The 27,949-nt window shown below is 40.5% G+C and overlaps 1 protein-coding gene and 1 long non-coding RNA gene across 2 annotated transcripts in view; both read left to right on the forward strand.

The window, feature by feature from the left end:
* Positions 1–2,471: 2,471 nt before the first annotated feature.
* LOC135501666 (complement C2-like) overlaps positions 2,472–27,949 on the forward strand; it is a 39,701-nt gene continuing 14,223 nt past the window's right edge. The window contains exons 1-11 of the mRNA XM_064793904.1: positions 2,472–2,547; positions 2,739–2,816; positions 3,364–3,549; positions 3,748–3,981; positions 4,332–4,616; positions 9,130–9,321; positions 18,181–18,381; positions 21,435–21,611; positions 23,132–23,352; positions 24,306–24,459; positions 26,088–26,198. Coding sequence (XP_064649974.1) covers position 2,547; positions 2,739–2,816; positions 3,364–3,549; positions 3,748–3,981; positions 4,332–4,616; positions 9,130–9,321; positions 18,181–18,381; positions 21,435–21,611; positions 23,132–23,352; positions 24,306–24,459; positions 26,088–26,198 — 1,840 coding nt within the window. The 5' untranslated portion in view covers positions 2,472–2,546. The remainder of the gene's footprint in view (positions 2,548–2,738; positions 2,817–3,363; positions 3,550–3,747; positions 3,982–4,331; positions 4,617–9,129; positions 9,322–18,180; positions 18,382–21,434; positions 21,612–23,131; positions 23,353–24,305; positions 24,460–26,087; positions 26,199–27,949) is intronic.
* LOC135501801 (uncharacterized) lies at positions 12,316–14,880 on the forward strand. The gene is made up of 4 exons (XR_010449643.1): positions 12,316–12,582; positions 12,934–13,009; positions 13,217–13,287; positions 13,508–14,880. It is a non-coding gene; the product is annotated as an uncharacterized LOC135501801 (long non-coding RNA).

The following is a 27,949-nucleotide window of genomic DNA, read 5'->3' on the forward strand; positions in this document are numbered from 1 at the left end:
TGCTAGAGTGATAAGGGTGATCGAACTGACGATCGATACTCGTATCACTCAATATAGGCTACTAAATGTTTTATAATCAGCAACGCAATGAAAAACGGATACATGTACGCATTTCACCAATAACAAACGGTCTTTTGTAAAAGGTTTCGAATAACGTATTGAAAGCTATATGGTCTTATGCTCAAAAACAATGCTCAAGACTGTGAAATAGTCAAGTCTTTAAATCATACTTGTATGCAAAAAACAAATACGTAGCCGAGTGCAATTTGAACGATTTCGTTTGACATTTAAGTCGTCGGTACATTTATTTAAATAAGAACCTTTATCAATCCAAATCAAACAAGCCGTGAGTAAGATTGAGGAAAAATTTATTTTAAAGAGGCACGTACTTATCATCAATCTATGATGTAATGGTTGATTACAAAGCTATTTCTGTCAAGCTGTCGGCGATTTTTCATCATCTTCGATTCATACTATCGCCACGAAATAATCGGTAAACAAGATACGTCACTCAGATATATTTGCAATACATCAACGTCGATGTAGCCTCGATCCCTGACCAGCGGGAGTGCAAAGTTTACATTGACTGCTGCATTATTCCAAAGATTAAACTTCCTTATTTTCATTTTGGCAGCAAAATAAATGTCGATACTTGCATTATTAATTGTTTTAGTTAAATTAGATCTTACGCATTTTGGTGAAGAGGGTTAGGTCTTTCTATGGTATTTTCTTTGGACCCTCTGTAACTTGCCTCTGGCGTTCACAGGAGTTCAGTGGAGTCCAGAATCAAACAAGTTTGATATATGTCGGCCAATGAACTCAACGTTTAGTTGGTCACCAACTCCAAAGATCATCGATAGCACACTGGACGCTAACTCAGGCGTTCAAGCAAAAAAAACCCTCTCCTGTGCGACAGATTTGGCGTCCAGTGTGTGCTGCAAGCTTCAGGACCCTTTCCGTTCCATGTGAATAATTAATGAGATCATATTTTCTTAGCGCATCTCGGAATTTCCTGCGCCCTGTGAAATTGCTTACTTCTATATGTCTGTTCGTTAGTTATACATAACATGTTGATTGCACTCATTTTTAAGTTGGAATAAAAACAAGTCAATCAATCATTGACCTTTCCTCCTTCATAGTTTTTCTTCCTTGTCGAAGAGTGGGTGACCTCCTTTTAAACATGGCAAAACATGGTAGGCCTAATTAAATGTAGGCCAGCACTACAGAAATAAAAAAATTGCCACGCAAAAATAATGATTTTGTTTCTGTACTACATTGCCACTAACTTGAATTGGACAATATTGCGGTATTCACCCTGGATTCTTTGAAGTCGGTCATCATTTGGCACAGCTTCCTCCTGGTCGATAATACTCTATCTAAACCTCTTGACGGTGATTGGCTCGTATTTTACAATGTTCATTTGAAAGTTTGTTGGAGGGTATGCCACTTCTCTTCGATAGAACATTGTTTGCGTTCACAATGTTCTAGGTGTAATCTTTTGAGTGTTTCCTCGTTTTGTTTTGGAACAGACAAAGATAGTTTGGCAAGTTTTCTGTGTTTCCCCCATTGAACAGTCGTGGTCTCTCTCTAGCTGTCTATTGTAAGGAAACACCGAAATGTAGGGAACAACCACAGATGTTACACCGGCAGAACTACAGGGTGTATAAAAAAAAATATCCATCTTGAAAAATTACCCCCAATTCCATATTTAATAATTTTTGGAAAAATTTCCAATTGATATTGTTAGGTAAGGGTCTCAGGCAGACCTGTACACAAATTCAGAATCGGCCGTACACAAATGAATGAGCACGACCCTATTACGTAATCCAACTCAAAATCGGCTTGCGCAAGGAAGTGAGATTGTTTTGGCGAAGGGTTACTACAACGAATAGGATATTTTGGGGTAACCTCAGGGGTTATCCAGCATTCCTTTCCATGGCCTTTGATTTCATCTAAATTCTATCACTTCCTTGCGCAAGCCGATTTTGAGTTGGATTACGTAATATGGTCGTGCTCATTCATTTGTAAACGGCCGATTCCGAATTTTTGCACAGGTCTGCCTGAGACCCCTACCTAACAATATCCATTGGAAATTATTCCAAAAATTATTAAATGTGGAATTGGGGGTAATTTTTCAAGATGGATAGTTTTTTTTGATACACCCAGTAGTGGCATAATGTTTCGGATAGTTTGAAGAAGCGAAGCCTAGGAGTTTGCACATTTAAATGAAACACACCAACATCCCACCGTCTGGGTCTGACCGTCAGCTGGGCGCGATGGCTGGAATACCTTATCCGAGATGACTATAAGAGAACTTCATTATCAAGTCAAACAACAGCCAAACATCTAAATTCATCGACTTGGCCTGGACTATTTCTTTACTGATAACAGGAGAGTTTCTCAATAAGTCTATCGCGTCATCAGCTTGAACAACTAAAGATAGCGTTTATCCGTCTGACATATACACATACAATATTGTTCTATTTCAAACAACGAACGACGCAAAAGGACTCCGAGTAAAAGTAGAATACAGAACAGTTACAGCAAGTAAGTACAAGTGCAATTGTTATCCAATCACTATATGATCATGCTACTAAGGGTACGGGTTTGATCGATCTGGCTTCTGATTTAAAACTTACATTAGGCCCTTCATCAGCCTTTGACCCCCCGTTCGTAACTTACAGCCTCATCTATCTATCAAGTATGAAATGCTTTTAAATCTTATCCTTTTCATTCAGTGTCGTCACATAAAGCATCGGGTGACATGTTTCTCGCCGTCACTGCTTTGTTAGCATTGACAGTAACCACTATCAAAGGTAAGATAATGTTGCTAAAGACGCAGTTTCAGAAATTTGTTTTTTTTTCAATTTAGTACCGCTTCTGTGAATTTTTGAACTAAATAAAATGGTCCCTTTAATACGGCCGTAGCTAAAGGCACAGAACGCTCACAAACCTCTCAGTTGTACGTAACAGACTTTGGCAGATCTGCGGACTGAAACAGGACAACAGACTTGTGTTGCCCCCCCCCCCCCCGACCTGAACGTTAACTACAGTCAATAGAGACAATTGGAAGAGTTTTGTTTAGTTGACTGCGATAGTTGACACGGAACAACTGCCGGAATGATTCCCTGCTATCTCTCATGAATTAAAAAAAAAAATTGTTTTCCTTTAAACTGACTGCAAATACATATCACTGCTTTCATTGTTAAACACTGCAATTAAGAGAACATTGAGAAACACCGACACTAAACAAGTGTATCATTCCTTCACGATTATGGGGTGTGTGCGAATGCACAATCATAATCATAATCTTCATCTCTTTCACCACTATGACTTCACCACTTTATATTTCTTCATTTGCAGCTGATTGTCATCAACCACTTCCACCCACAAATGGGTACGTCACTTCACTTAGCGGAAGAATCCCCGCAGGACGTGTAGCCAGGATTATATGTAACCGTCATTACAAGTTCCACGGTACTAATGACTCAGTGAGAGACATCAGATGTTTGCCTAACGGGCAATGGGATACGTATCCACCATGTCAGGGTTAGTACTCTCATAAACATCGCCAGCACCTATCTTTTTTTTCTCATTTTTCGTTCATTCATAGTTACCTTTTTGTCCCTGGTATTATCAGTATGAAACTATTCCGCTGTTAACGCCCATTGTGTTCACAAACCAAAGGACAGCTTTGATAACACATTTTATCCCCAACTTTGACCCTTTCTACGCTTTGATTTTCAGCGACAGTCACTTGTGACACACCACCATCGAAGGCAGGTGGTAGCTGGATACTGACCGGCCGCGGCCCAGGTGACCAATACAGTGTTACCAGAGCAAGAGCAACATTTCGGTGTAACCCCGGACACTTCCTCGTTGATCCGAGAAATCACTCAGTTCCACAAGAACCTGTAGTGTACTGCGGGAATGACCTTCATTGGATCCGGCGCATTGATAATCCAGGATTCCGATGCTTGGGTAGGTTAAGTGAAGTTGTTTCTTTTCAATATCAACTAGAGTGCTGGAGAGAGAACCTTCAACTCGTATAGGGAGAAGTAGTAATGTCGCCTGCAGATCCTCTGAACATGCTGGAAGGAATGCTGACGGTGGAAGATCTTGACATCAGCCGAGTCGCTATTCATCATCTGCAACCAAATTGTGCTTTAGTTATAGACTGTAGAGGCAGTACCAAACAAAGAAATAGGCAATGTACTCGTGACACAATTTTGAGTCAGAGCGAACTATTTCTTGCAATCTTATATCATTAGCAATTTCAGCAGTGGTAATTTGTTATTAGTAATAAGTCTATCCTTCATGCTAACTTGCAGCTTTGCGAGAGTGTTCGAAACATCCTCCCGCCAGTGGGACACTTGCAATGTATCCAATTGAAAGTGAGAAATTTGTACCTGGGACTAACGTTTGGTTCTTCTGCAAACCAGGCTACTTCTTCAGGAGAATAGAGACTAAAATGGATTATCATTACTACGATTATGTATCGTATGGGTATGAGATGCAGGACACACAAACCAAGGTCACCTATGAATATGATACTGACAACAGAAGCCTTGAGTGCATGGGTCCACATTGGAGTGGTCCCATGCCCACCTGCATTGGTAAGCCATGTTTTATCAGCAGATTGCACGGGGAGTACAGGTAGAAGCCAAATGACTGCTTCCTTCTATCTCTCAGTACATCGCGAATATTCTTGCTTTTATGAGAAACAATTCTATCACTTGGATTTTATTTTTATTTTTATCATATAACATCTGCTTTTTATTTCTATCACACCAGATCCATTTCAATAAATTTTCATAATCTTCGCACAAAATCATCAGTCGGACATCATCGTCTGTTAGGCTTTAGATGTTGGATTGGAGGGGGGGGGGGGGGGTTTTGGGTGATCATCTTAGTGTTGGATACTTTAATTAGACGCATGGCCTTATTTAGTAATTATAAATATTGTCATGTCTGCCTAACAACTGCAGGTCCCAGGTTCGATCCCAGGCCATCCGGGTTCGAAAACCCAGGCTCTTTACAGCATGGGACAGCAAGCCGTTTGTTTTTATGCGGAGTTAATTAAATAACTAGTCGAGTAGCCCTTCTACTATACGCCCAGGCCAACGGGCTAACGCCTTTGCCCATAACTGATAACCATAACCCAGAAGTATTAGGGTAGCAGGAAGGGTTGGGCGTTTGTGGTTTCTGAGTCTGAGGGGGTTGGTGTCTGTTGACTGTGCTTTAAGAGAGACTAGGCATGGCGCCAGTCTCTCTTAAAGCACAGTCAACAGGCATTTGGTCTCAGTATTTGGGTTTTGATTGCCATGACTGTACCCCTGTAAAAGTCAGAGGAGGAGAAGTTTGGAATGATGAAAGCATTGAAGAAGAAGAAATGTTATTATATACTGAGGAAAGCAAAATTTATTATGAGAGTAGAAGGCAGTGTCCTGACTTGATTATTTTGAAAATGGCAGTCTGAACACAATAAAAGGTGGAACATGGCATTTTATCGACTTTGAAGTGTTCCGCAGTTAAAGGGAGACTATAGGCAGCAGCTAGGTAGGCAAGATAAAGTCATACAAATTTGCCAATAGGGGTCAGTCATATCTCTAGGCATGGCGCCAGTCTCTCTTAAAGCACAGTCAACAGGCATTTGGTCTTAGTATTTGGGTACAGAATCAAGGCAGAATCAAGGCAGCTCAGAGAGCACTGATTGAACGATGCTGTGGACAAGTCCAAGGATACTGCATCAGTCACGACCAACTTCTCATCAGAAAGCGTCACCACCAGCATATTCAATGTTCAGTTCCAACCTGTACCAGTCCAATGCACGCCTGTCATGGTCAGCAGTGGTCAGCTTAGCGCGATATGGAACATTCTTCCGAAACTCAAGCGAGGGAAGTCTGCTCATTAGCCTATCTCGCGCACTGCTCCTTCTTGTCAAACATCGTAGTGAAATCGTGGTACAGTGGGGCGTCCTCGAGGATTGCAGCTGGTCGGACAGACGTGAGGTGGAATGTGGGCGGCTGCACTTCTTCGTTGATGTGCGATGGCAGATAGCACAGTTGTTGCGTTGCATGACAACTGAAAGTGAATGTGATATCATAGAACTGAGGCGTTTGCAATGAGACTATAGGTGAAGTAGAAGCAAGGAGTGAAATGGGCCATCTTCCAGTGACTAATATACAGAGTAAGGGCACTGGGTGTTGTTAGATTCAGCATTGAATGTATTCCTCGTACAAGCGTGAATAGTGTGGATATACAGTGAGAGGTGAGAGACCCCTATTGACTACTTCTTGTAACTTTATCTTGGATATTATATTAGTATTGAACTTCTAGCCATGGATTATGAAGAAATTGAAGTTGTAGGCATGGAATATGAAAAATTATTCAACGTTGAAAGACATTATTCCATGAGGCTTTGCCGTGATCGCAAAGGACGCGACGCGATTGGTTCACATGCTAATGAGGTATGATAATGATAATTACCTCTATAAATGCTACTTGGATAGCGACTGTGTCGTTGATTGCAACAGTGGTCTATGTCAATGTGTGCCTGTAATGTCAATGAAGTATGATGAGGTGATGACGATAGTGCAATTATTAAATATTGGCAAGAGATCATACTACAACATAGGTCTTGTTTTTGACAGATGACTGTGCGACATTCCAATTGGGTCTTGTTAGAGTCAGCGCTGCATGTATTCCTTGTACAAGCTTGAATAGTTGTGACGGACTTTGAGGGGTGAGAGACCCCTATCGGCTACTTCGGCTAACTTTATCTTGCCTACCTAGCTGCTAGCAATAGTGCCCCTTTATCAAGACTGAAACCCACTGTGCGGGGCTAAGAAATTACCTTTATAATCCTAGTTTGATAACCACTGTGTAGATGATTTGAAGAGTGCTCTGTGGATGTGTGCCTGTAATGTCAATGAAAGTATGATGAGGTGATGACGATAGTGGAATGACAAAATATTGGAAAGAGATCTATTCCTAGAAGAACATATGTCCTGTTTTGACTAGGTGGCGCATTTTAGAATCAGCAGTGAGCACTGTGTGTAACATGGTGGAGGCAGCGGAGATAATAACTGTGTCGAAAGTATTGTTATAGGGCCTTCCCTAGGCCCATGGGGTTAAATTTACAATCCACGATTGAAAAGACGTAGTTTGATCGCATTCAACTATAAATCCATTGAACAGTTGTGTTCCTTGGCTTTAGTCAACCGATGACCTTTTGTTGGGCCATGATCGGGGATTGTAAACTGTAAATGTATTATGGACTGGGAGACGGGGGAAACACAAGTGAAATAGACCAAAACAAGTGATTTTGGGGCTTTGGTTTAGATGCATGCCCCACATGCGCCATGCGGGATTATACGGTTCATGTGAACTTGTTGACATCTACATGATCTAGTGCCGTTATTGGTCATGGTACATGGTAGGCCTAATCATCATGGCAATATGTTTCAGGAAAAGCTCGGAGTAAAATGAACTGCCAATGAATAATGATGTTGTTCATGTTTACCATGTTTACTAGTACATAGCCATAGGGTATGCACTGGCCAGTGCACTTTCTGCACGTCGTCATGGTCATGTACGTGATACCTTGCATATTTTGTTTTTTGAATGCGCATGCTTTTTGGGCAAAATCACTTGTACCAACACTAATGAATAATGTCTTCTAATCCCTATGACTCCATACACAGTGAGGGCATTGTCCCATTCTCATCAAATGGTAACTTATTGTACCGTATTAGGGTGGAAGTTGGGGAGCAGATACCTACCACTGCACGCCTGTCATAATCAGCAGTGATGAGCTTAGCGCGATATGGAACATTCTTCAGAAACTCAAGCGAGGGAAGTCTGCTCATTAGCATATCTCGCGCACTGCTCCTTATTGTCAAACATCGTAGTGAAATCGTAATGGAAAACGTCTGGCTTTGCGCCAGACGTTGAGACTAATAAGTGAAGAACTAGCAGGTAAAGAAATTCTACTTGCGCGAGACTGCTCTGATAAAATTATCATTGCAGAGACTACGGTGACGTACACATATATTTTTTACAATCAAAAATGCCCTCAAAAGACGACATGGAATGATTATTTTATTGATATTTCCTACTAAATACCTTCCAATTATCACTTTATACAAATAGATCGGCGTTAGGTCGCATGCTTTTCTTTCCTGGTGACACTATAAAGCAAAATAGTTGCAACCCCGTAAATGCGCTATAAGTCCAATAATAAGTGACGGTGACCCGTTATAAATGTTTCGCCAGCTTCGCTTTTTTGCCGCTACGCGGCGCGTTGGGCCCTTGCGTCAAGTTCCATTTCAGCAACCTGCCACATCGGAACACGCTGGGCCATTGCCATATTCATTCAAATCTTTAGCCTCACAGGAGGGAATGAGTACCGATGTACGAGTTGATTCAACCTCACCTCAATGTGCATTTAAGACATTTTTACTTTTTATGAGACAAGACCACAATTGATTTTTTAAGCCTTTTAGCAGTTAAATTGTCAATGTTTGACCGCGACGCATCAAAGAACGCGTGGTGTTGTGAAACTGAAATTTAGATTATGTTATTCCGAACAGTCGGGCAAGTGAATGGTGAAAAATAAAATGGTGATTGACCACGGGAATTTTTTGATAATCGACAAATTAGACAGACTTTGATATTTCCACTCTTTTCAGCCAACTGGCAGAAAAAACTCAAAACACGCCCCCTATTACCCAATTAGCAAAATTCGAAATTAATTGTTTCATCAAATAATTTCTTTATATCTGTAGACTTGCCACAGCAAATATTTTTTCAATACCTCTCCAAATATGTACTTGAGAGTTAAAAACATGCACTCGTCTAATTGATAGGCCTCGACCCTCCAACCTATGAATATTCATTAGTGGTCTTGTCTCTTATCCAATTTTCATCAGCTCCTGAGGCGACGTGTATAGCTTTGAGGCGATGTGTATAGATTGCATTTCTGAGACATTTTCCCAGTCTGACATTGACCTGATCTTGTCACTTGTCAAATAATAATTGAGCAGCACCCCTCCGAGCACCCCCCCCCCTTAAAATTCCCCTGAACTGTTAACATTCTTAAAAGTGACATTTGGCTCTGGTTGCCAGCGTTTACATGCCCCGTTCCAACGGTCCGAGACGGTAAATGGAATACTAATCAACATTGGATCAAGCACGGAGAGGTCATTAACATGACCTGTGACACAGGTTACCTCGCACTCGGACCTCCGTCCATTAAGTGCAGTATGCAGAGGGCGAACGACAAAGATGGCTGGGATTTGGACCCACCCTCTTGCAAAGGTAAGCAATCCAATCGACTTAAACTGCACCATTTAATGTCTGGGTTATTTCGCTAAAAGCTATTTTGACACCTTCTGTTTATATTTTATTGGTTCCCTCTATAGTTCATTTTAAAAGAAACTGCCTCCCCGATTTTCGACTGCAGTTGAACAAAACAAACATGTGAAGCGTTAAAATAAAAACAATAACAACCAATTACAAAAAAACAGCAACACTTTTTTTTCATGAAGAACTAGCGATTTGAAGCAAAACGCTGCCAAATTTTCCAAACAATTTCTCGGCGTTTTGCGTAGTGCCACAGTTCTCATGAAATAGACTAAGGACATAAACATAACTGAACATTGACACCATTTATCTTGGAATATCAGCCTGTTTCATTGTACGAGCTTGATACTAGATGTAGTCGTTTGTTACGGAGCAACTCTGAAACAGTTTCATCTCCGAAAGACACCAACGCAACTTTGAAACCGCAACTCTGAAAGTAGATAACTTTGTTGTCGTCCGCGAGATGTCTCAGCCGGTGCATCAAGTAGTGATTAACTAATGAATGCCCAGTCCTCTGGGCTATGTATAGTGTATAGTGTATAGTAAAGGCAAAGTTTGAGGAATCTAGCGCTACTGTTCAAGGAGAATCAACCACACACATAATTAAGCCTTTGTTACACGTTGCATGAGCTACATGTACGAAGTCCGAACTCAACAGTCTTCCAGCCCCTTTCTCCGGAAATTTAGTCAATGAAACCCACATTATGATTTTCCACAGCAGCAATAGAAGGGGGGGGGGGCGTTATAGTCATCAGTCATCATTAGTCATCGGGCCCTGTCATCAACTTTTGAAGTTGATGTTGGCTCAATATGTAAGCCATACCGGTTATTAAACAAAACTAGCATATACCCATGGAGCGGGCAAAGTTGAAATGTAATATACATTAGTTAAATGGGCACGATGATTGAGCTACATTAAATTTCTAACGTTACTGAAATTTTATTAAAGGTTAAACACGAAATTAACTGCATTTAGGGACTTATTGCTGCTATCTACATGCAACCCCCAATAGATTGATTGGAGTACGCTATTTTGCACAATGCATTGAGACCAGTGACAGCAGGTCCTGTTCCAAATAAGGCCCTCACATATTGGGCATATCACCTACCCACTCCCGTACCCAATGCCACTGTCGGACCAAAGCCAGGGGCATGGAGAGATGCAGAACGCAATTCAAACTGACAACATCAGTCAGTAAAGAATAAAACAAAGAGCAAGCGCTGGCCACTGTACATATTTTGTCCATCCTGGCATAACTGTTTATATTGATACCCTGACTGCATGTTCCGGTAGGCCACTCTGCAGAATTTGCCTTATCACTCAGGTCAGTGTTTCTCGAATAGAACTAAAATAGAACAGGCTAATCATTAATCTCCCTGCTAATACCCTGCACCATGGACCAGGTTGTATAGCACTACATACGTGCTGGAAGCTAATACTGATGTGGCAGGGAGAATATGCGTGAAGTTTGTGTATGCTTTTGAGAATGAGCGGAGCTCTCCAGTCGACGTGCTCTCTGAAAAGTTGTTATTATTCACAATGTGATCTTATTTCTGTTCCTGAAAAGTTGTTTTCAGTGTATTTTCTCCTTGAAATCGATCACTTCAGGTACTATTACTGTGCATACCTAGCTAAATTAGTGTCTAGTTTCGTCTCTGATGACATTTATTTCGTAAAAATCGCTGTTTTTTTCTAAAAAGGTGTTTTTGTGGTCATTTTGGCTGTTTATTTGGAGGGTGCGGTAGGAGGTCATCGTTCACTCGATAACTCTTTTTAAAATGAAATAAAAGCGTTTTAAGATACATGATATGAATTGATATTAATATTCGTTAAGTGGGATTGTCGGTGGACGTTCATTGTTGAACAGTTGTGCTGGAATTACGAAAATATATCGATATCGTTGAGAGTTCATTCATTAGGGGCCTGCTCTCAATTTTCCTTACAACGCCTCTAGCACTGGGCAATTGCCACCATCTTGAAAAGCAGTGCCGCGGATGGCTATCGCATCGCCACTACGCATGAGAACACGATGGCTGCCCTGCGCTGCATTGATAGTTCGTAATAAATTCACATAAAAACACACCAGAAGATCTCCGATTTTATTTACAAAGATCATATTTTGTTATTTATTGATAAAACTAGCCATTTCACCACAGCAGGTGACACATATTAGGCCTGAATAAGACTTTAGAATTTGAAGTGGTGGTGACGATGCCGATATCCAAGATGGCGGAATTATACCAGTGGTCAAATCTCATCTATTTTGGGTAATTGCATCATTATTTCTTTTTGTGATTGGTGATTTGTAAAATTGAGAATGATTGAAAAATCAGTATTTTTTCACCCAAAGGCATGAGGGAACATTTGATAAGTTTATTGTGATTTAATTGGTAATTTGGTCGACATTTTGACAATTATATTTAGCAATATTTCGATAAATGCGGACCTGCTTCTTCCTCTTTTCGTAGTGACGGTGTTTCGATAACTCAGGTCAGTTTCACGGCAAAAATAAGTGGTAGTTTTGAATTTCGAATGTGCATTTTTTGATGTAACGATAAAGTACATTTCGGAGAATAATTAGTGAAAGTTTCAGTAGGTGTCGATTTTTGTAAAGTAGTGTATAGGCGATGGATTGGCTCAGCCATGTGCTCGTCGTGTCAGCGGGGCGCAAGCCGTCATGGGGGATGTACACTACAATGCACGTGATTGATGGTTGAACATTCACTCTCCTCTCGTTGGCAGTGTATTATTGAAATATTTGATTGTGATGATGGTGTATTGTACTAGGCCTTGCATGCTCCCAACGTGTGGCATATTTCACATTGATACTACCAGTATCAATTACAAAAAAATAGATTGTGAGTAACAATAGGCCTACACCAATGCTACATGTCATGAGGGTGGGAACGGGGAAGGGGGGGGGGTAACTGTCTCGACGTCCTGTTAGGAAAAAAGGCTTATCCCGTTTCCCAATACGCAATTTTAGCCGAATCGTGACGCAAAACACGGCTTGTCTCGAATCCCGCTAAAATAAGGGTGTCTATCCCGAATCCCGACAGTTATTTTCGGCCCATCCCAGTGTCCCGAAAATACCCGTTCTCCCCCTCATACATAGTAGACCATATTGTCACATTGATGTTTTCTTTCATTACAGTTAGACTTCGAGATCTACATTTTCGACAAAGGTCTGGTGTAATATTACGTACTTGATGAAGGTAATATTAATTTCTTCAAATTTGAAGCATGACGTTAATGGGGTACCAGCACAACTTCATTGACTGCTACGTGGCGCTGGTGGTAACTAAGGTATTGCATCGCTCATATCACTTGAAAAAAACATTTACCCTAGTTACGACCAAAGCTGCTCAGCAGAGGGCGATACCTCATCAGGAGCGCCACAATCATATCATTGGTGTGAAAGCATTTGATTGAAGTTTTTCAGTTCTCAATGTGTTCAAAACCTTAATTGTGAAATTGTGCACTTCGAATTCAAATTAACGTCACTACGTTAGTTTGACATCCATTGATGTCACGGTAATTTCACTGTTATGCTGTGCTGCTTTCAGGTTTAATGACACGAATGAGTACAAGTACATTACATTTTTCGACGAAGGCCTTCTGTAATTTCATACGCTTCTTACGGTTAGTATTGATTCATAATTTCTAGTAAAAAAGTTAATTTTGAAAGTGAAAAATATGTTACAATACAATAGACCTGCAAATACCATATACGCAAGTTTTGAACAAATATCACACATATTCCCCAGTTGACTTGTGATGATATTGATAATGGTGGTGGTGGTGTTATCATGTACATGGCTTCTAACGTAGTAAATGTTTTCTTTTCAGCAACATTCAATAGATTTATTTACTGTATTATCATTTCGACCAAGGCGAATTCGACACTTCAATTACACAAGGTTAGTAACTTTTGTTCACAAAATCCAAATGGAGGCAAATACAGAACAATCAAACTTAGTCATTCCAGTCAGTTACTGAAGCACAGTGAAAACTGTCGGGAGCAGTGCAACTGATGGCATGTCAAACTTCCAGTGACTGTCCCTGTCCATATATTTCAAGACAGTACAAATCTTGTAATCATTTTGTTTATGCAATGTACGTTATTATGTATCATTTCAGCACAATCAAACTTAGTCATTCCAGTCAGTTACTGAAGCACAGCGAAAACTGTCTGAATTAGTGCTGCTGATGGCATGTAATTACTCTACTACCACTACCAGTGACAGTCAATGTCCATATATTTTCAAGTGTGCTAAATTAGTACTCGTCTACTTCTTAGTGTTGAATGCAATGTATGTTATAAAAATATTTTTTCAACACTATATCAACATTCTCATTCCTGTCAGTTTCTGAAAATCAGCTAAAGCAATCGCTACCAATGCAGCTGATAACAGCAATTCTTTTTGTTCCCAATGCCCATCCATGACAATATATTTCACGCATGTGACAATCATGGTATCATCCTGTTTTTTGTGTTCTATTCATGCAATAAATAAATTCAGTATTTTCAAATCATTGGTGCTACAAAACTATTCTCATTATAGATTATTCATATTTTATAAAATGCTGTCATGTCAAATTTTGTGTCCTATAAATCATTATGAAGTCGGCATTTTATATACAACTTTTGTACTCCTAAATAAACATACAAATCTTGTTTTATGTAAACTTTGTATATGTGACCCGTCACAGCAAAACCAGGCGCATGTCGCTCTGAGCTTGGCAGGTTGAGACGGACTGTTTGTTCATTTATCTATTGTCTGCCTTTTGTAAAATATGAGCACATCAATTTCTTCCATTATCTCCTGGTGTCATTTAGGCTCATCTTCTGTGCGACATGTACCTGGTTTTGCTGTGACGGGTCACATATTCTATAGATATACAACACTCTAATGTCACAATGCCTCTCTCACTCGCTTTTATAGAGCAAGATGTATGAATAAACATGACACACCAACTATGTACAAAATTGCTAACAAACTGCACCATTTGTCAGTACACCACATGAAATACAGAGATATGTCTTAATTCTAATCTTTCATTAGCGACACCATTTCTTACCCGAGTGCCTCCTTCATTCATACATCTTGTACTTTAACTCGAGATACCCATCTTTGAATATTTTTAGTATACCAAGTACTACAATGTCAATGTATTGAAGTCATGTTCTTGTAGTGTTATTGGCTTTCTATTATCTTGTCAAAATACCACTTGGTTCTCGCAAAATCTCAATAAAAACAAATGCTATTGCATGTATTGCATATTCTAACAGCTATCCACTGTATCGATTTATCCATCATCTGTACTATTTGTCACAAAAATGTTATATTATGTAAATCATATTTCATTACATAATGCACACTGCCAATTACTGCTGAACCATTCATATGTCATTTAAATAAATAATTTTCAACTTTTTAAAACCGTCTTATAGTACTGTTCTTGTCACTTAGCTGAACCTATTGCTCTATAGCATGAAATTTCCAGAAATGCCCCAGGGACTGAAAAGTGCTGTTTTAACAGAGAGGTGTCCTAAACTGAGAAGTCGAGTTGAATGGAAACAACCAATTTGGAACCAAAAACTACTGTCCTTATTAAAGAGGTTGTCCTCAATAGGAAGGTGTCCACAAAAAGTAGGTCCACTGTATATGAAAGTACAAACCCTGGTACATGTAGTGACATCATCTACTCCTCGATGTGGACACCTGCAAATGCAGCGACAATGTCACATCAGTTATTTAATTCATCGTCCTTTGTGCAGATGGCACCACCCATCAAGCATGTTGGTGACGAATAGTGTCGCAGCATTTCGTCACCGAGCTTACACGAAAATGCACTGTCATTCATTCAGCCATAAGTGTAAGACTGTAGGGTTGTTTCCAACCAAAACATGTTCGAAATGTGTCAAGCATTCGGAACACCCAAAGACTGATTAGAGAAGTCAAAATTGAATGGAAACAACCAATTTGGGACCAAAACTAGTGTCCTTATTGGAAAGGTTGTCTTTAATAGAGAGGTGTCTACTAACGGAGGTTCCACTGTATATAATGTAGGAACCCTGGTTGTGACATTGTCCACTCCTCCAGCTGCACACCACCAAATTCACAACAATGTCACACCAGTTATTTAGTTCATCATGCTTATGGTCATTGTACTTTCATCTTATGTAAAATGTAACTTTTTACACGGTTTCAATAAACGATTTGTAATTTGTAATTTGTAAATTATAAATTTCACTAATAATTTGACGCCGCCAATTCCACTGGTCTTCGAAATACTTAAGCTACACTGTTGACGACTATGACACTCCTCACAAACCACATTGTGAATCAGACGCCGATAGGCTTGTTTATTCTAAAACCACGAAGATATTCGACGTATGACACCCTCAGTGACACTCTTACGTATGATCCAGACCTACGAAGCCAAAGGTTGCAAGAATTCGACGCATTTCCAAGGCCCAATTTTGAAACAAAAATTACCTCCTAAATAGCGGCCATTCGGGGGGGGGGACATTCTGGGCATTTTTTTTGCATCCTAATATATTGAAAAGAAAACTTAAGTCACTAATCTACCGGCTATATGTATTTCTCACTTACATGCATGCTACATATGACATTATACATAAACTAATTATAAAAAAGTATATTCTCCGATACTGTAGAGGCCACGAGAGCCGTCGCCATCACTACAAAAGCATTGATATATCCTGGCCCAGATAACTTGAAATTTATCCTGTAAGCCTTATCATCAAACTCAATGCATGCAGTGTAAATCACTACCTTCATTTTTTATCTTTGCTTTTTGGTCTGATAATTGTAAACAACTCTCACATGAACCATTAGTATACAAAGGCCTACTTCTTTCTCCCCATTTAACATTCCGACTCAAAAAGCAAAAGTATAATCTTGTCAAGAATGGGAAAGTACCGTGATTAGAAGTAAGCTATGATTTGTCCTTTAATTATTTGCTTAAATGAGAATTGGTTCGTACCTTCCGAATAACGGACAATTAAGTGAGGAGAAAAACGTAGGTGTAATGAACAAGACGTAGAATCAAAGTAGGCTACATTGTGTATAGAACGGCACGAAGTGCAATATATTGCTCGTCACCCTTCAGGATTTTCACAAACAGCGCAGCCGTGCGTACACAGGGAGAATATGATGAAAAATCGATATAAAATATAAAGAAGTGGGAAGCCAATCTATAGAACTCTGTCAGCCAAACGTTTGGCCAAAGTAGCCTTCCACATATCAAAGTGTTTGGCTGAGGATACGTCTAAAACAATGAACTCTCCCTCATCTAAGTAGTTGGTGTCGTTGTTGCTGCTCTTTAATAACCAGGTCGAAAGAAGCCGGTCTTTAAATCTCTTGCGATGATCTTCTTGGGTCATACTGTCACAGAATGCATCAAAACTGCCAAAGTCCTCGACTGAAACGAGAAAATGTCCAGGCACTGTGCAAATTGAACGTCCGTTTCTTTCCTCAGATCTTACCCAGAGTCGTGTTTTATTGGAAATGCCCAAGAGGACCTCGCCCTCACCAGTGTTCATTTGTTCACCAATTTGAGCCTGATATTCACTCATGCTTTCATATGCCATTTGCTCCAGAGAATCCTCTGTTTCCCCAGGCAAGGCCTGGTCAATGTCCACAGTCATCTCAGTATCAATCTCTAGTGGCAGGGTGTCTGACAAATTCGTTGGGCCGGCATGTGGCTTGCCCAATGAAATCGTAGGTGTCAGTGGGTCTTCTGTAGATGGTGCGGCTTCATTTTCTGGGGTCAGACTCCTTTTAATAAAACACCCCTTTTAATTAAGAAATGATTAAATGAGACCCAAAGGTCGAAAATTTACCCAATATTTGCTGGTCGCCCCGCCCGCCACTAAGGGTGTGAAAACGACCCTTGCTAACGCGCCTTTTTTACCAACTAGCATGGTGTACTCGACCTCAGAATGCCTATTGAGTGAACCGAGCCCGGGTCGGACAAAAACACATTCAGCCATGCCTTAGTACTAGTAGCCTACATACCGGTACTACCGGTATATGGTATAATGATACTATAGATAGGGACAGTAGCCATTGGAAATGCCTGGTCATAGTTTTCCAAAAAAGGGACCCGCTATCGACCGATCCACTAGCACTAAAAGGTATATCCTAGAAACCTTATCTTCTAGCTCCGAGTCGGGCTCCGAGTCAAAGCTGTCATTACAAATGACATGAATGACGGTCGACAGTAAAAAAAACAGAATGAGTAGTAGCTTAAGCTTCTTCATCTTTGGCCTCAAAATAACCTTAGAGGAAACTGACCAAATGTGTACATGTATTGAGATAACCTCATTGCTAAATATAGCCCCGGGATTATAGCACCATGATAGCGCTAACTGTGACCACGCGTAGCGACTCGCACATGGTTGCAGGGTTGCAGCAAATGGCGTGCCATCTGGTGCCTATACGAGAAATCTAATGTTTGAGAGTTGCGGTTTCAAAGTTGCGTTGGTGTCTTTCAGAGATGAAACTGTTTCAGAGTTGCTCCGTAACAGTCGTTCACCAGTCAGTTTGTTTCTCAATCGAATACATGTTCCATAGCTGATCTGCAGTGATACAGGCGATGTGCTCAACCCAAAAGGATCAGAACGAGGGCAACTCTTTCCGAGGCCTACAGTATAGGTATAAACCCTTTTAAGTAGTATATGCTTTTTCATTAAAGGAGTTAAATGATTCTACACTTTAGATGTAGTTTTTATCCCGCAGTTTGTTTCTCAATTGAACACATTTTCAATTTTTGGTTTACAGAGATAAGGTGTGTTCCACCCGAAAGACCAGAGAGAGGGTTCGTATCATACATGGACCACAGAGACATGCGCAGACAAGGCGCAGTAATCCATATCATATGTAACCGTGACTTTGTGTTAAATGGTTCACAAACACGGAGATGCATGAAGAATGGCCGGTGGTCAGGGAGGGATGCCACATGTCAGCCCACGCGTGCCCAAGGTAACCTACCGAGCAAAATGCTAGTGCAATATAAATGTGGTTAAGGTGAAACCTAACCTCAGCTCAGTTTGCCATAGTCTAGAATTGCATTTCAAGGAATTCATTAGTTTGGGGCAAAATTCGTGTACCCGAGAATCTGTGCCTTTCATAGGTACAAAAAATGTCATTCAAAACGTTGTACATTGTATTGTTTTAGAGTAATTAGCAAAGCTTTTGTTTGAACTTTGGTACACCAGAACTGAAGTTAGGCATGATTGAGACATTCAAAAGTGGGTGCTTCAGGTAAACAAAAGAAATAGGAAGGTCCTCCCAGGCATGAATTTATCTATTTTGCCACCCAAGTCTCAGAAATTGGACTTTTGTGGGAATTCAGATTTTTTTCCAGTTGTGTGCCAAAGTAAGCCAAACAAGGACTGGGAGGACATTCATATTGCTCTTGTTTACAAAAAGAATCCAGTTCTTGATGTGTCAATCATGCCTAACTTGAGTTCTGGTGCACCAAAGTTCAAACAAAAGATTTGCTAATTACTCTAAAACAATACAATGCACAAATGTTTGAATGTTTATTTTTCGTACCTATGAAGGCATAGATTCACATGGTATACGAATTTTGCCCCAAACTCATGTATTCTTTGAAATGCAATTTTAGGGCTAACTCACTTGGGTTTCCTCTTAACCCCTTCGGCCCGTATCACACGCACAGCGGGTGATACGTTCAGGAGTCGACCCTAGTGTCTATTTTTGCTCATAACTCGCTTAATATCGGTCGTATGGACTCGGGAATAAGTGCATTCGATAGAAAATTAAATACTAGACAAAGTGAGCTCATTTTAGCGACTTTTTAGTTCATTTGGCCACCAGTCGACTGCCCAATGACACAACACGTCCAGGAGTACACCAGAAGAAGGGCCTTTAGCAGCCGCATCGATCCCGACACCTTGAGTGCGCCCGGGGTGACTCTGGAAATCACCACAGGTCCATTTTTCAAGGCACCGACCCTAAAAAGGACCCTCCACGTGTCGAAAGTTGCACATTCGAAATTCGCCTGGACACAAACCGAGCACCCTATGAACATGCGACAGCTCGTAAGAGGTAGCTGGTCATCTTGCTTCAACTCCAGTCCAAGCGGCACGCCTTAAACGCTAGGCGTCATCGAGATATCGATATTCGACTGCCCCTCTCGCAGACCTGGCTAAAAAGAGGGTCATTTTCAGGAAATCTCCAGGGCTGAAAGAGTTAAAGTTATAGTCCGGGAGCTCGTCAACATTTATTTAACATGGAAGCTACAAAGGCCTGTTGATGCATATGTGACAGTGCAATAAGGTGGTTAAAGTTACGTTCATTTCGAGAGGACGAGCATAACAACAATGGAAAATGCATAGGGAAATCAAAGGTCAGTGCATTACACTGGCTTTATAATGGCCATGACAAATGTTGTATTCAAACCAGGAGAGGTCCACAGGGTCAAATATGTTACTCAATCTGTCCTATTGTTTCTTCGTTATTAGCCGGGAGGAGGAACACGCCAATTTAAAAGAAATAATGGTATTTCTTTTCACGACGGATGTACACTCTTGTAGAAAGGTAAAAGGACACCCAATATATCTCAATATCTCGGAGGGATTTATATATTTCATTTTATATTTTATTTAAGTTATATATCTCGTATGCATGTCAAATATTGCCCTAGCACGTTGGTTCGACGTTACTGTATGTGCCAAAATAATGGTTTTGAGTTTTGTATCATGAAAATATCACATTTTCAAAATATCAAGAACAAATCTAGTTTTTAAATCTTAAAATGCCCACTTCGTATATCACAACAGTTTTATTTACTGATCAATTCTAAGACTTCCCGTGAAAAAATTAAATGGAAACATTATTTCACTTTGGAGATATATCAAAATATCACCCAAAGAAAGAGCTTTACATGTGGAGCAATTTTCATATTTCCTGATGTTTATCGTGTAAGGTAAACAGTAAATTGGTGGAGGCTGGTATGAATCATAATGTTATCGTCGGATCACATGAAACAAAAAAATCGGTAAAAATCGCCAAAATTTCTAAATCTCAAATCTTAGAAACTGACGATAGTTTGATACATTTCCAAAACGAAAAGAGAGCGTCTTAGAACTGTTAATTTTATAAGATAATTAGAATTTGGAAGTTCAAATAAAAAAATTAAAAATATATACATTTTTGATACCATGAAATTGTGATAAATTGTGATACTTTCATGGCATGGCCTGGCAGGGAAAGCGTCTTCATTTCGTCTTCATTTCGTCCGCACAACTTACACCATTCAGCGCGGGCCCAGGCGCTTTTTCTATCATACAAATAGCCCATTGTTCAGCTCTTCAGACAACGAGTATCCTGAATAACTATAGGCCGTGGCGACAATGAGGGATTCAGAATAGCCTCGATTAGTTCTCGATTTTCCATGCAGGTTTTCTCTTTTTTGGATGGATGGATCTTAAAAATTCTTTCTGTATTTTATTGCCACTCGTGCTTCCAAGATGCTAACATTTTGCAGTTGTTAGATATTTTGGGTAAAATGTACATTAAATATTTTGAAAGTTGTAAATAGAGACATTTTCGGGCATTAATTTGTTTATACCAATTAAATGGAATGCATTTCATGTAAAAAACGGAACGATGGCATCTGCACGCCTCATGCAACTATGGAAAAATGCCTAGTTTGAAACGGATATGTCGCAACCTAAAGTCTATAGGAATGTTGAAAACTCAAATGCTTGCCTCTAATTGAAAGCTAATTAGCTCTATTGAAACAGGTCAAAATAAAACAACTTTGGTACAGAATGGGTAGCCAAAAATGGAACTCAAAATGTATGCTGAAATAAACAGGTTAACTTTTGTTTTAAATATGCTACTGGGGTTTTTCTTGAAAGCACGCAACTCATTATTCAAAGGTAGACCTTACCATTAAGGTGTTATGCGGCCGCAGGAATACGCCCATCTTGAAATATGATTGGTATTTTTTTCACGACGAATGCATATCATTATCCTAATAATGTTTTGTTATGTGTTTTCAGATATTTCACATTGTCCCGTGCCGGTGATACCATACGGGGGAAGGAAATATGGCGATAGTTACAACGTAGGGGATGTGGTGACATACGCATGTCAAAACGGGTACATAGGCCGTGGACCATGTCTTATTAAGTGTAAATATGACCAATGGGAACCAGCTGGACAGCCGAGATGTGAAGGTATGCTGAAGATCCGTCATGGACTGTTTCGATCATCACCATGATAATCATCATTGTCTCTTAGTCATATTGTCACCAGGGCGACTCTGTATATTCACCTAAGCGGCGCCACTATGCTGGTGTATCACCCGGTGTGTCTTCGGCAAGTAAGGTGGATCAGGTATCTAATGGCCTTTCGTCCCAACTACAGGTTTTCCATTGAAATCTTAACGTTTTCTTTTATCCATTATTAAACAAAAAGATCGCCCCTTTGCCCAGCGAAGGTATCGAATCAGCACTGATTACAAGGTTGGTTTGGGCAACAAGATCATTTATTGCCGACATACAGTATTCGCCAAGATTATGTTTGCTTCAAGTCAATTGTTGGATGTAAAAATTGAGATTCTGTTTTGTTTCTGTAGACAGTAGTAGCATTCAAAGCACTGTTCTCAGTTCTCGGGGCTAGAAAACGGCCACAAATAGTGGTATATTTCTTCCTCCTCGAAACTGAACTTGAGCCGCGCCTCTTCTCAAAATTGTCATCAACATATTGTTTTTAAACTCTTAGTTTACAGACCTCGAACTAGCCATCCTGAGATTCAGGTTTTTGATACTCCTACGTCCCTACTAAACCCTGAGAAAATCCATTGGAATCCACAGCGAAGGGCGGCTGTTCCAATTACTTGACACACCCGTTCCTGCGTTGTATCATTCAATAAAACATTTCCTTTAACAAGTTCAATAAAGTTAATGAAAACGCTTTGATTTAATACTCTGTACCTACATTGTGCTGTTACACATACTGCTTCAGAGTATTTATCATGAAATTAATAAAAAAAACAGCGGCGGGAGAAGCACAAACAGTATCGGCTATATACGCGATCGCCGATCTCAGTGCGGACGTTAAAGAAAGCACATGATATCAACGAATGCTAGAACGTATTTGGATACGCGCTATGTGTGCTTGCGACGCTCTGATTGGGCGCTTTTTGCTCCCGCTACAATCCGTCTGAAGGGTATGGATTTCCCCAGGGGTTTGTAATAGCGAGAGCTGGAGCATATGGAAAACCACTGGTGCCGAGGATGCGAACTAGCACACTAGGTCATAGCAGTGGATGACATCATTAAATTGCTCATATTGGCTTTAGCAACTATCACGTTCAGGGAAGAGAGAATGTTTAAGCAAAAGTTCGGCGCAGCCACAGGAACAAGGATGGTGTCTTATATGACTATATTCTTATATGATATTCTAAAAATATCAAAAATGTTAACCCCCTCCTGTGTGTTATAAGGAATTCATTTTTAAAGGGGCTATTTTTTTGCAATACAACCTCGACTGGACTCTTTAATATAGGTGGGTGGCAAACAGACCAGAGAGTTGGGCATACATGGTATATTTACGTACTCCTTGGAAAGCTGATTGGCAGTATTACATGTAATTGACACATAGGGTATTTCACAAGCTTACACAACTCGACACAACAGTAGTATTGTATTTCATTTTGTTCAGTGGTCGTGCAACTCTTATTTCATTTTTAAAGGACTGTTCAGTTTCGACGACCCCGAAAAATTGGCAGGAAACTTCGGTCGAGTGTTCGACGCGATGAACAAAACAGGTGACTACCTGGATACTAGAGGAAGGCGCTTCGACCTGAACGCGCCAGATGGGTTTGACATCACCTTTCTGATTGATTCATCTGGTAGTATTACACAGCAGGAGTTTAATGATGCCATCAAGTTCGTCAAGCTTTTCGTTGAGAAGGTATGCAGATAGATCTAGTAGCCGATACACTGCGGACAAAAAACAACATCGGTTTACCTTTTAAAATCCCTCTGCATTATGCGATGTAAAATGTGATCATCTTCACAACTGCCCATTGTGAATATTTTTTTCGGGGAAAATGCTTCAAGTATCTCATGGCATCGTGTAAACCCTGATCATATGTTATCCCCCCATAATAATGAATATCGATAAGGCACACATTTATTACACTAGATAATTAAGTCACTGGGATACAATCTTAGGTTTTAAGTCCGTAATCATACAGCAGGAATGGACATTTGGGACATTTCACACTACTGATGCAAAAATATGGTGGCGTGGTCCGTTGGTTTAGGTCTCGGACTCATAATCCGAAGATCATTTGTTCGATTCCCGCCTTGGACTGCTCACTTTGGATTTTGGGAAAATCTATCTGCTCTACTTTCCACTACTTTCCTCAATTGTGATGGGTACCAGATTAACTGGGCAAGTTTCCTGCGATGAACCAGCATCCCACCCAGGAGGAGTACTCCTGAAGTCACTTCGTGCTATGGAAACTGGGATAAGCTCAATTTTTGTCGCCGACTTTCAGAGTCCCACTTTGTTTAGAGCCTGCCTTTTATCCCTCCTGCTGTGCGGCAGCCATTTTTCAGCCGGTGCCACCATGTGCTGGCAGTGGATACCAATAAGGAACAGCAAAGCTAACTTTGATTAGAACAGTCTTAACTACTCAAAAGTGTCGCCATCTACACCATTAGGATGAATCTAATATTCCCCGAGCGCGTTTGGCATGTTTAGAGAAGGTGTGACCACGTGCTGGTGAATTAACATTGTAGAAGGGCATGACGTACTCTGCACGTCATCTGCACTTCATGAAGTCATGTGCATGATGTGCTCTGCACGTTTAATTGATCTACAAAGTAACCCATATAATGCTACTTCCGTTTATTAAGGTTGGTGTATCATTACGACCTGATGGGGCACGAATAGCCGCTGCTTCATTTGCTGACGACCCTCGAGAGGTATTAGCGTTGAATAACGGTTTTTTGGCCAATTCACCAAAACCTGTGGAGATGATCAAAGCTCTGTTAGACCGGCTTCAATACAGTAAGTACACTACATTATGTTGTATAATACAGAGTGTTTTGAGAGAGAAAAATATAACATTTAAGGTGCAAACATACGAAAAAGGGCATACAAATGAAATAATAAGTCTTGATGTCTTTGGGAAGTAGTATTAAGGTGGCGGTCTACCTTACGATAATGAGGTGCGCGCTTTCTAGAAAAACCCCAATAGCATATTTAAAACAAAAGGTAACCTGTTTATTTCAGCATGCATTTTTAGTTCCATCTTTTGTCTTCCCATTCTGTACCAAAGTTGTTTTATTTTGACCTGTTACAATAGAGCAAAGTAGCTTTTAATTAGAGGCCATAATTTGAGTTTTCAACATTCCTGCAGGCTTTAGGGTGCGACATATCCGTTTCAAACTAGACTTTTTTCGATAGTAGCATGATGCGTGCAGATGCCATCGTTCCGTTTTTTTACGAAAATGCATTCCATTTAATTGGTATAAACAAATTAATGTCCGAAAAAACCTCTATTTACAGCTTTCTAAATATATTTATTATGACCCGAATATCTAACAAAAGCAACATGTTAGCATCTCGGAAGCACTGGCGGCGATATAATACAGAAAGAATTTTTAAGATCCATCCATCCAAAAAAGAGAAAACTTGCATGAAAAAAATCGGGAACTAATCATGGCTCGCCGACCGCCAATAGCATTCCGCGAATATGACGTCACTGCAGCTGCTGCCCTCTATTTCCCCATCGCTGAATTACAGGCAATGTCGGACAAACATGCGGTTTCGTAATGGATTCAGGCTTTCTAACTAGGGCAGTTAGATTCAATCTGGCACATGTCTGAGTGTTGGAAATACTACATAATTGTTCTGAATATTTCTCTCTCTGACTCTATGGTATCTTTCATGCTAAAAACAATGCAGGGTCAAAGATAATTGACTTTGAAATAAGCTCAAATGCGTACAAATTAGTGTCCATGTCCGACTGTCACGTGACTAAAACGTCATCAATATCTTATGCAAATGACCTTGTGAGCTATAAAAAGTAACTTCGCTGCATGCTATTCTAAATCTCTCATTGCCGCCATGGCCTATAGTTATTTCGGATATTCGTGGTCTCCAAAGCTGAACAATGGGCTCGGTGTAAAATAGATTAAGCGCCTTGGCCGTGCTGAATGGCGTAAGTCGTGCGGTCGAAATTAAGACGTTCATTCTGCCAGGAATATACGCGGGACAGGCTTGCTCGTAACAATTCATTGTTACGTGTGGTCAATTGCAAACCGGGTCAAGACTGGGCTGATATCTGACTGACTGAGCTTGGAAGCCGAAACTGCCATGCAATAGGTTATAGAAAAGAGTATTACTCTGGAGGGAATTAATCTGCATGCGATTGACCGGCCCCGTGACAAGTGCACAAAAGATTAGTTCCGAGGATCGCCGCTCGATATATTATGGTAGACCACCACCTTAAACGAAAAGGCCCAGGCCAGCTGCAAAATGGCCCCGGCATATTATTCAAATATCACTAACAAACGAGGCGTGACTTTCTCGTGCTCTCTTTGGACCATTCTGCAAATAAATACGATATTTTCCTGACTATGGTCCATTATCGTTAACTACTAAATATAAACTCACTTGAATTATAATTGCAGGTGGTGAAACAGACATCAACGGGGCGTTAGCGCACTACAGGATGAACATGATACCTTTAAGTCGTAAAATGAGAGCGAAAGCAAAACAGTACTTATTCATTTTGTCAGATGGTGAGTAGGAACCATCAGCAGAAATTTCTGAGCAAGCGAAACATGACCTTATGAAAATTCACACAATCCGAGTCGAAAAGGCACTAATGTGGCAATACAATGTATCCAGAAGTATTAAGGTAGCAGGAAGGGTTGGGCGTTTGTGGTTTCTGAGTCTGAGGGGGTTGGTGTCTGTTGACTGTGCTTTAAGAGAGACTAGGCATGGCGCCAGTCTCTCTTAAAGCACAGTCAACAGGCATTTGGTCTCAGTATTTGGGTTTTGATTGCCATGACTGTACCCCTGTAAAAGTCAGAGGAGGAGAAGTTTGGAATGATGAAAGCATTGAAGAAGTAGAAATGTTATTATTGAGGAAAGCAAATTTTATTATGAGACTAGAAGGCAGTGTCCTGACTTGATTATTTTGAAAATGGCGGTCTGAACACATTAAAAGGTGGAACATGGCATTTTATCGACTTTGAAGTGTTCCGCAGTTAAAGGGAGACTATAGGCAGCAGCTAGGTAGGCAAGATAAAGTCATACAAATTTGCCAATAGGGGTCAGTCATATCTCTAGGCATGGCGCTAGTCTCTCTTAAAGCACAGTCAACAGGCATTTGGTCTTAGTATTTGGGTAAGTACAGAATCAAGGCAGCTCAGAGAGCAATGATTGAACGATGCTGTGGACAAGTCCAAGGATACTGCATCAGTCACGACCAACTTCTCATCAGAAAGCGTCACCACCAGCATATTCAATGTTCAGTTCCAACCTGTACCAGTCCAATGCACGCCTGTCATGGTCAGCAGTGGTCAGCTTAGCGCGATATGGAACATTCTTCCGAAACTCAAGCGAGGGAAGTCTGCTCATTAGCCTATCTCGCGCACTGCTCCTTCTTGTCAAACATCGTGGTGCAGTGGGGCGTCCTCGAGGATTGCAGCTGGTCGGACAGACGTGAGGTGGAATGTGGGCGGCTGCACTTCTTCGTTGATGTGCGATGGCAGATAGCACAGTTGTTGCGTTGCATGACAGCTGAAAGTGAATGTGATATCATAGAACTGAGGCGTTTGCAATGAGACTATAGGTGAAGTAGAAGGAAGGAGTGAAATGGGCCATCTTCCAGTGACTAATATACAGAGTAAGGGCACTGGGTGTTGTTAGATTCAGCATTGAATGTATTCCTTGTACAAGCGTGAATAGTGTGGACATACAGTGAGAGGTGAGAGACCCCTATTGACTACTTCTTGTAACTTTATCTTGGATAGTGCCCCTTTATCAAGACTGAAACCCACTGTGCGGGGCTAAGAAATTACCTTTATAATCCTAGTTTGATAACCACTGTGTAGATGATTTGAAGAGTGCTCTGTGGATGTGTGCCTGTAATGTCAATGAAAGTATGATGAGGTGATGACGATAGTGGAATGACGAAATATTGGAAAGAGATCTAGGCTATTCCTAGAAGAACATATGTCCTGTTTTGACTAGGTGGCGCATTTTAGAATCAGCAGTGAGCACTGTGTGTAACATGGTGGAGGCAGCGGAGATAATAACTGTGTCGAAAGTATTGTTATAGGGCCTTTCCTAGGCCCATGGAGTTAAATTTACAATCTACGATTGAAAAGACGTAGTTTGATCGCATTCAACTATAAATCCATTGAACAGTTGTGTTCCTTTAGTCAACCGATGACCTTTTGTTGGGCCATGATCGGGGATTGTAAACTGTAAATGTATTATGGACTGGGAGACGGGGGAAACACAAGTGAAACTGAAATAGACC

This window comes from Lineus longissimus, chromosome 17 (assembly GCF_910592395.1).
Source record: "Lineus longissimus chromosome 17, tnLinLong1.2, whole genome shotgun sequence".
NCBI classification, from domain to species: Eukaryota; Metazoa; Nemertea; class Pilidiophora; order Heteronemertea; family Lineidae; genus Lineus; species Lineus longissimus.